The following is a 10,311-nucleotide window of genomic DNA, read 5'->3' as shown; positions in this document are numbered from 1 at the left end:
TCTAGATATGAATTTTAGGTTGGAATCAGTTTTATCTGCTCTGATCCGGATGATATGTTCAGGAATGAACGAATAACACGATTATTTTCTATTCTATTCTACTATTCTCTTATTTATATAAGAATTGGTATCATGAATATTATATTTATACCAGGATCTGGATGAAAATCGCGACTAAAATCTGGCAACTTGGGAGTCTTGTTGTAATGACGAGACGTGACCACAAGATGGCAGAAGAGAGACACCTCTGTCATATTTTGGCACCTGTTCGGGTTCAGTCTGGGTTTTGAGGTATCATGTGGGAATTCCGAGATAAAGTGTAGTTATAAAATAATATGTGAATATTCTGAGATAATAAATCTGAGATTTGATATGATAAGTGAGATGATAAGTGTAGGTTTGAGATGATAATGAAAATTCTGAGATGATAAGACTAGGTTTAAGGTTACAAATGAAGAATTCTGAAATAAAAGTGTAGGTTTTAAGATAATGAGTGAGAACTCTGAGAAAATGAGTGAGAACTCTGAGATGAAGTGAGCGCGCGCTCGACGCCCCTGTCCACCTTCTACGCGCGCTGACTCCGCCCCCGCTCTCGCGCAGAACGTCCCGAGTTTCGGAAGTGAATTCGAATTCAAAACCGAGTTCACACACGCGTACACACAGATACACGCACGCGCGTCTCCGGGGACATTAGTATTTGCTCCGCCGTGTCTCATGTGTCGGATATGGATCCGGTTCGTGGTCAGTGCTGTAGGTGTGCTGCTCTTCCCAGGTGAGTCACTTCCGGCTTGTCAAACGGGCACGCGGAAAAAAAACCAGGAAACGTTTCCGTTTCGAAATGTTACTTTTAATGTCGTGGAAAAGTTCATGAACAAGGAGACGCCGCATTGCGTGACTTCTTCTGTAACTTTGATTGTTACAGAATACTAAAAGTGGAGACTCCTTACTTTGATCTTATTGATACAACTGAGCAGTTTTGGGGTTGAGGGCCTTGCTCAGGGGCCCAGGACTGGCTCTTTTGGGTGACTGGGATGTGAACTCATAACCTTCGGATCCAGAGTCCAATTCCTTCACGAGTAAACTCCCACATTCTCTTCCATAACCTCCTCATAAAAGCAGTGGTGGATGAAGAACTCAAACCCTGTAGTTCCAGTGAAGATCCAGTGTGTAAAATGAGACTCCAGTAAAAGTGTCCCTTTAAACTTTCATCTACTTGAGTAAAAGTAAGTTTTTGCCCTCAAATTATTCTTAAGTATAAAAAATACTATGATTTATTATAATGTTCCTGTTATCATTTTTATCACAAGACTCTTCACTTAATCGCCTCAGTTGATGTGAAAAGACTCGAATGTGACTCTCAGCACACTGATCTATTAGAATGATATTCATGACTCAAACACTGATTTCTATCACAATGATCGTGAGCGCAAAACTTCTTTAATTACTTCAAAAATTCGCACAAATTATCGCACGTGTGTTGTTTTGAGTTCGAGTCTGGAGTTTCTTCATCGTTTATTCCTCTCTAAATGTTCTGCTTGATGATGAACTGATGCTGAACTGTATGTCGATGATCAGTAGATACACCGAGCGCCAATCAGAACACGTGTAAAACAGAGCGTGCGCTCGATCCTGATTGGTGACTCGCTGCGTGATTAAACAGTTACGTTTTTATCCTCGTAAATAAAAAAGGAACCGCTGAACGGCACAAAAATGTAGTTGAGTAAAAAGTCAAATATTTGACTTTTGAATGTAGTGAAGTTACAGTGAAAGTGTCACCAAATAGAAACACTTCAGTACAGATACGTGAAAAATTCACTTCCTTACTGTAGACCACTGCTAATAAAGTTCTACTGTCCTCGCAGTTCCTTCCTGACCAATCAGAATCAACCATTCGCTGACACGTGGGTTGATATTTAAAACATATTTTTCTTTTGACATTAACTTTTTATTGCTTGCACCAGCTTTTACAGTACAATAGCCAATATTACAGGTTCCATTTTTTTGTTTTTGAAATATGTATGTGTAGGAAGAGAAACAAAGAAAAGAGATTCAATTCAGTTCAGTTGTATTCGTACGGCGCATTTAACAATGGACATTGTCGCAACGCAGCTTTATTGAGATGAACGGTTCATAAAATTGTAATTTATACCTTAGAGCCTATAAGTTTCTCTATAATAAGCGAAACAGAGGCGAGAGTGGGAAGGAAAAACTCCCTGAGACTTCATGAGGAAGAAACCTTAAGAGGAACCAGACATCTTGGTGGTACTGAATGGCCATTCATGACAGGTCCATCATTGCTGAGGTGGACTGTCCAGTTATTGGCACTTAAATGCAGAACTGTTCAAATTTCTAATGAATTCCCATAAATTCCCATAGTTTCCAACTTGGAATATTTCCAAAATTCCTTAAATGAAGTAGAATTTCTCATAGAAGTTTTCTGGAAATTTACTGGAGATGTTCTGCTTCATTTGCAACCCCAATCCTGAGCCATTGTAACAGAATGTTGAAATTAGAGTCCAAATCCAGTCTCAAAGTTCTTGAGTTGCTCAGTGACTTCATGGATCTTCAGGCTGCTCATGTGGAATCATCACACAGATAGATCCAGAACGAAGAAAGGGACAGGGTTCATGGTCACAGTACCCCATAATAAGGGTCGTAAGGGTCAGTATAACCTCACAGTGATATGCTAAATTACACGGGTTTCACTCAGGTACCAGATTACGGGGCGCCAGATCTTATAAAATTGTTCTATTGACTCGTTTAGACCATATTGAATTTTTCCCAGGTGTAATTTGACTGTGGAGTCCTAATTTTATTTCTAGAAGGAGAGTATCAACGTATGGGCTGTAATTAAAGTGTACACTAGCCATTGGTTTTGCGATGTGGTTAGTGGACGATGGGAAACCAACAGAATGCAGGTTCTGGTTTATATTGTGTTGCATTGAGCAATATCACGCGATCACTTTTCCAGTTTAGGACAAAATAATACAAATCTGGGACGGAGCAACATCTCGCAGACAAGTGAGACCTGTTTCTATTGTGAGGTGTTGGTGGTTTTTCTGTGAACTCGCATGATTTCCCACAAGTTCTCACTTCCCACACACACGGTACAAGTGAACAGCAATGTGTGCTCACACCTGACCTTGACTTTTTCAGCCAGAGAGAGAGGGAGAGAGAGCGAAAGAGAGATAGAGAGAGAGAAAAACCAGTGCAGTGTAAACACGAAGTAACAGGAAAAGCGTGTCAGATTGGTTGGATGTCGCAAGTTACCACAGGTTCATGTGTAACGCAGGTCGACCAATTACATTTTTTGTTCACTTTGTGCAAAAGTGAGGTCTGTTGTACACCGAGAAGAGTTTCTCTTCTTCCTCTTCTTCCTCTTTTTCCGCTTATTTCTCTTCTTCCTCTTCCTCTTCTTCCTCTTCTTTTTCTTCTTCTTATTGTTGTTGTTGTTGTCAGTGACTTGAATGTTGACGGCATTGATGTTGAACATGTGGCAGCTTGTTAAACGATCCTCATAAATCAGTCACAGAGGCGTTTTTCCCCCCAAAGACTCGTCTTTTTTCCCCGTTGTGTCTTAATGCCTTTATTTTGAAGTGGGCGGAGCTTTTCAGTGCCACGCCCAATCGAAATACAACCGATTATGCCTTCATTCACCTACAGAGTTTATCTTATGCTTAATCTTTTTTTTTATTTATTTTTTTATTAATTTGTAAATATCTTTTTGTAAATGTTTGAATATATTTGTTTACATCTACAGCAGAAGGAGAGAAATGCAAAGGGAGAGAAAACGAGGGGAAGAGAAAGAGAGAGGTAGAGGTACAAAAACCAAGAGAGAAGGAGTGAGGTAAAGAAAGAAAGACAGACAGAAGCAACGGGAATAAAGAGATGGAATGAAAAAGAGAGAGCTACACAAGAAAACAGAGATGGAAAGGAACGAGGGAGAGGCACCAATGAAAGAAAGAAAGAAAGAGTGAGAGTGAAAGGAAAAAGCCTCTGATTATGTAGATGAAGTACAGTTTTGGATGGAGACTCAGTGCTCCTGCATAAGATTTCAGATATAAATCTGGACCCTGCAGGTTGGTATGAAGTCAAACGTGTCACATTTGAGAGAAATTCAGGTTTGAAAAAACGTTGAGGTTTTGTTCAGGAGAACAGACTTCGCTCCAGTCATGAATCACTGCTTTGTTTTTTCTGTAAGGGGCGGATCACCTGCTGCGGTAACCCGAGCCACAAGCTACGCCTTTTATTCACATTCACGTGAAGTTGTAGGCTCTCACGTGACGGACTCTGAGGCAAAGACGCAACAGTTAGAAAGAGACAGGGGTGGGGTGAAGGCCATGGCGCAGTGGAGAGTTTGCCTCCTCAACCAGCCAAGTTTACACTAAAAAATGTAAACATCAAGTTCAAAACACACACACACACACACACACACACACACACACACACACACACTCTGTTACTTTCCTCACTGCAGCTCATTTCAACTTTTATATTCAAAACCAAATGAAAGTGCAAAATCATGGACATTTTGTTTGTCCTCTGTGCTGCTATTGGACATTGACATGAGGTTGATGTCATTAAAGGAGCTCCAGCCAAAAGCCACAGTCCCGGGGCGTGTCCCTGAGCCTGGCAGTGCACGCTGTGGTGACGCTCAGGGATTGTGAGCGCAGACGTGTGGAGCTCCAGATACTCGAGTCCTCAAGAACGTCTCAAAACCAGCCCGAAGTGTCACCACCAGAAAAGTAGTGCAGCTACCGATGACTTGCTGCGTCCCAATCCACCTGCGTTCACTACACACTAGATCAGTGTGCACTCTTTTTGTGAAGGAAAATATACACCTTTGAGTGTATAAAAGGTAAAAAGTCTCAGCGCCCCTGGAGCACAGAGGGTTAAGGGCCTTGCTCCGGGGCACAGCACTCAGGGTTCCTACACATTTTAGAAAAGTGTGAAAAAGAATGAAATTAGATTCTCTGAATATTGAAAAATATTTGTTTTCATACTTTTGCCCTATTCGTTTTTCTAAAAATGAAAAAATATTTATTAAAAATATTTAATTATGAATCAAATCAACCAGAACCTGAGCCACTGAGCGACCAGGCGAGATTTGTAGGTTGAGATCTTCTGAGTGATCGTCACAAAACTCCTCCTCCTGTAATACAAGGACTTTAAAATTTGATGAGAAAACTGTACATTGATCTCGTCCTAGATAGAATCCCAGTAGGTTTAAAAATGTTTTCACGGTAACGGCTTAAACCGGGGCGTGTCCGGTGGACGCTTGACATGAATCGATTACGGGGCATGTGGGAAAATGACATGGCGTATGGAAGGAGTCTCCAGTGTCGGTTTCAGCGATTTATCAGGATGCCGTTTCTTGTTACATGGAACTAAATGATTGTGACATGCTGTTTTCGGGATCAACTGGCGTGTGGTAACAGCGACTCAGAAAGGTCGTTGTTAAGACGGCCCTTGTAGGGGAGACACCCTTAAGTTTCATGTATGTGTATGTCCAGGTGTGTATCACATCTGGGCGATCGAGGTGTTCACACCCAAAGAGCTAACGGCGGTTAACGGGACGGAAGTGCGGCTCAAGTGCACCTTCACATCCAGCGAAGCGGTCTCAGAGAAAACCCTCTCCATCTCCTGGAGCTTCAAACCGCTCGGCCCTGGTCGGGAGGAACAGGTACGGAGAGAAATGTTCACATTAACGTCAGTGAAATTGTTAACCAAATACTGATTTGTGAAAAAGTAATAATAAACGCGTGGTGTGGGTTCTGTAAGGAGTTCCCTTTGCATCCAGATATGGACAGAAATGATTTGGGACGCCTGATTTTTCCAGCGAAATGTGTTGATTTGCTAGAGATAAACATCTAGTATTGTACTGTACTACTGGCTCACAGTGTTTTTTTCAATGAAATACATCTGGGAATTTTATCAAAAGAAGTTAATAAAAAATGTTGGGGTCTTTAATGAACTCTTTAATCGAAACTGAGCTCCAAACTCGGTTAAACTGCCCATTTTCCGTAGTCATTGCGTTTGCTGCTCCTTTGTACCATGATCATACTGTAGCTACTAGAGTCCGATCGGATTTTGCCGATCCTCTTAATTAGGTTGGATCGTAATTGCCGATAACTGATTAATCACACGATAGTTTTTTAATTATTTTTTAATACTGGATAAAAAAACAAACAAACATACACCATGTAAAGTAGGACTGAGCTTTATAAAAAAACTAGCACTAAATCATGAAAATGTGCTAAAGGAAATAAAAAGAATTAATATAATAAATTATAATGAATGAATTATAATAAATATAATATTGTGTTCGTAAACAGAATGTGGCTTCAGTGATTCGCCTCTAGAGGCCGCTCTCGTAATGACAGCTGCCCGAAATCTGGAAAACTATTGGTAGGGATTTTTGGTGATAGTTCCAGCAATCAACTATCAATCAGCAAAACCGATTAATCGGTTGACCTCTATTAGCTGCTAGGCTATCGGTCACTTTACAAGCTTCAGACAAAAAAACCCTCCAACAAATCATGGCACCTGGAAAAGCCGTTCCATTCTCTACACGTACTGGTCTGTATGAGCAATTGTTGAAAGTGGGCGGAGCTAAATTGTATTCATCGAATCACCTCTCCTCCCTCCATCGTTGTGTTTGTTTTTCCCCTATTTCTTGGCATACAGTTTTTCTACTATCAGGAAAAGCCTTATCCGCCTACTCAAGGTCAGTTTGAAGGTCGTGCGGCATGGTCTGGGAACATCCTGAAGAACGACGCCTCCATCACGCTGAACGACGTGCAGTTCAACTTTAACGGGACCTACACCTGCCTGGTGCGCAATCCCCCCGACGTGCACGGCTTCACCGGCGAGATCCGCCTCGAGGTGGTTCAGTCAGGTGAGACCAGAAAATCTTTCTTTTTCAAATATTATTCGACACGTTTTGCTGAAATCTCACACCATCGCTCCACCTTTTCTTCTCCATGTTTTAGTGAAGCTCTCCGAGATGGAGATCCTGGCGGCGGCGGTGGGCGGAGGCATCGCGCTGGTCCTCATCATCCTCACCATCGTCCTCTCCGTGCGCTACTTCCGAGGTCGCCAAGGAGACGCAGGCATAGAGCTGCAAGACGCGAAGCGGGCGAGCGTATGGTGAGACAGGAAGGGGGCGGTGCTTCTCCACGCCAAGCGGTGCTGTCCTCTCATCCTGGTTCCTTTCAAGAGCTTTCCATTTTGTGAGACAAAACAAACACAAAAAGCAGCTACCATGTGAATATGGGGACAATCAAACTTTTTCTGTTTTTCACTTTATAAATTTTTAAACCTTTGTTGTCTCATAAAATATCGATTTCCTGTAAAATCAATTCGTAGCTTCTGTTCTAATCTTATAGATTGAGCTGGTGGTCTGCGCTGGTTTCCAGATGTTCTAACGATTCTTTATAAACCACTTTTCCGTGAAATTATTTAATAAAACCTGATGAATCTTTCTCTGTTTAGAATTGAGTGGAAATAAGTGCATATCACCAAGAACTTCTCGATCTGTAATTTATACCATATTAAATAACAATCATCATGTTCCAAAAGTTTTGGAATGCAAATCGATTGCTGATTGGTGCCCGATTTGTTTGCTGTGGGTCCGGGTCGAACTGTTCGTCTTTTCTTTTCCATTGCATATGTTTTACTAAATTATATGGACAAAAGTATTGGGACACCTGACTTTTCCAGCCATATGTGGTTCTTCTTCAAATTGCTAGCAAATTGTTGGAGGACGTTGGATGTGGTAGAATGAAATTTTCCATTCATTTGAACCAGAAGACCCAAACCTGTTCCAGCACGACAGTGTTTCTGTGCACAAAGCCGGCTCCATGAAGATCTGGTTTACATGGTTTGGAAGTGTGTGGAAGATCTCCTGCTATAGAGCTCTAAATCTATTCAACACTTTTGGGATGAATGTAAAAAGCAACGAATCTCCACAAAATCTAGTAGAACGTTTCAAGAACAATGGAGATTATTATAACAGCAAATGGAGACTTAATATGGAATAAGATGTTCAGAAAGAAGCACCAGACTTATGTTCAGGTGTCCACAAACTTTTGTCCATACAGTGTATTTCAGAGCATGTCCTGTGATGTGTCATAACATGTTGTTATTGTTTTCGTCTGTCTGCGCACATGCTAACAAACCACCAGCGCTCAAGCGGAGTTCATGCCAATAAACATGGTGGAGAAAGTTCCAGAAAAAGAGATACTCCAAGACGATCTAGAAAAGACCAAACTACACGAAGAGGACGCGGGTAAAGAATTCGACGCTAGCTTAAAACCAGGCAGAGACGACTAAGGTCACTAACGAATGCTTGTTTCCGTATGTATCATTTAACAATCATTGTTTTGTTTTGTTTTTGTTTTCTTTTAGCAGTCGATGTATATTTTCAGTCTCATACTAACGATACTGCCTAAGAATTTATCAAACTGAACTAAACCCAGCCAGAACATGACTACAATGCGATCGAGTAAACACAAACAGGATGCTAGATGCTAATATTGAAGGCTACTTTTTGAGGTTTAACGCAAGCTAGAAGGGACAACCGACAACATGTTTGTTAAGATGCAAACGCAATGACTGATACGGTTGAAAAAAACCTTGAAAACGGTACAAAATGCAAAGACTTTAGCAGAGAAGCCTTCACTAAAATAACCCAAATCATTTCTTTGGAAAGGCTGAAAATTCAAAACCTTGCAAGTTTACACTAATATGAAACTTATAAGAAATGTTACTTATAAGTTGAATATTATACAACATTTTATTTTTTTTTGTTTTATTGAATCGCTAAAAACTGCCAACTAATCAAAGAGCTTCTTTTTTTTATATAAACATGTGTGTATCAAAAACTTTAAAACACTAGGTGTTTCCACACGTTTCACAGCCACTTTGATATAAATAAAATTAAACCTATTTATAAATAAATTGTGAACGAGGTTCGTGTTTTACACCGACTGCATTGTATCCATTTAGTTTGCCACATTTTTTTTTAATATATAAATGTTTCAAAAAATTAATGAACTAATTATTTTGTATTCAAAAATTTAAAGTAAGAAAGCATTGCTGTGTCTTTGCTGACTGTTATTCATTTTAGTGCTGTTTGTCTATTTTTTATGGATAGTTTTAAATATTATTTCACATTTTAAAAAATTGCTAAGCATTTACTTTGTAATGTTTTTTTTGTTTTTGTAATTGTTACGCATTTAGTTTGAACTGTAATGTTGTTCTTTAGTTTGTAATATTTCTATATTGACTGTGTTTTATAAAAGACTATATATATATATAAACAGATGGTTTACAGATGATTTTAAGATGAATAAATATTTGTGTGAAAATATTTGCTCTTTTTGTCCCCCTCTATCTCCAGCGATGAACGTTACATACATACGGTACGTTTTTCATACCGTAAACACACACCGATGAACATGCTCAGTCTTGCAAATCCTTGCAAATTTTTCCTGCTTTTCAAGTAGAGGACACGCCTACATGCTTCTGTCTGTCCCATAATTCCACTCTTGATTCAGGTTGAACAGCATTGAACACCTCAGTCAAAACATCTCTTGATTCTGAAAAGTTTTACAGAGAAAAATTTGGGGGTTAAGGATCAAAATTTCACCTTTTCGGATTATTGTTCTTCCTCATCTTCATCTCTTTGTAGTTGTGAAATTCAGCTGAGGGATCAGGGAGGGTCTGAAGAACATTCTGACCAAATTTGACCAAATGTTCTAGCACCATCTTCAGGTCAAACTTGAGTCTGATGTTGGGGATAGAAATGTACAGCTCCTGTGCTACAAGGGACTGTACAATGCAGTAATGTGAATGGTTTTCCAGTGTATGTTAAGAGGAAGTGACTGATTATATGAATTAAGGTGTGTGTGTGTGTGTGTGTGTGTGTGTGTGTGTGTGTGTGTGTGTGTGTGTGTGTGTGTGTGTGTTTGTGTGTGAGAGAGGAATGTGTTTCTATCATTGTGGGGACTGAATGTCACAACCAGGATTGCGATAGTTGTCATTCTCAGCATTTTTGTTCCTGAGGTTTGGGGGTTTATATTGGATTTATCAACTGCATTAGTAAATATGTTAGTGGAAGGTCCTTATATGGATAAGAAAGAGAGAGAGAGAGAGAGAGTGTGTGTGTGTGTGTGTGTGTGTGTGTGAGTGAGAGAGAGAGAGAGAGAGAGAGTGAGTGTGAGCACACACTGCAGTATATCCAGTAATGCTGAGTACTCGTCCCCTGACAGACTATTCACTGCACCAGCAGAGGACACCAAGGTGTGT

The 10,311-nt window shown here is 40.2% G+C and overlaps 1 protein-coding gene across 1 annotated transcript; it reads left to right on the top strand.

Moving 5' to 3' along the window:
* The first annotated feature begins 584 nt into the window (after positions 1-584).
* mpzl2b (myelin protein zero-like 2b) lies at positions 585-9,373 on the top strand. The gene is made up of 5 exons (XM_046839511.1): positions 585-772; positions 5,514-5,683; positions 6,688-6,898; positions 6,993-7,149; positions 8,187-9,373. Exons 1-5 carry the CDS (start codon positions 715-717, stop codon positions 8,332-8,334), a joined length of 744 nt encoding a protein of 247 aa, XP_046695467.1. The 5' UTR covers positions 585-714; the 3' UTR covers positions 8,335-9,373.
* The last annotated feature ends 938 nt before the right edge of the window (positions 9,374-10,311 follow it).

The sequence above is a fragment of the Silurus meridionalis genome, chromosome 25 (assembly GCF_014805685.1).
Source record: "Silurus meridionalis isolate SWU-2019-XX chromosome 25, ASM1480568v1, whole genome shotgun sequence".
Lineage (NCBI taxonomy): Eukaryota > Metazoa > Chordata > Actinopteri > Siluriformes > Siluridae > Silurus > Silurus meridionalis.
This window is presented reverse-complemented; position numbering and strand designations above follow the sequence as displayed.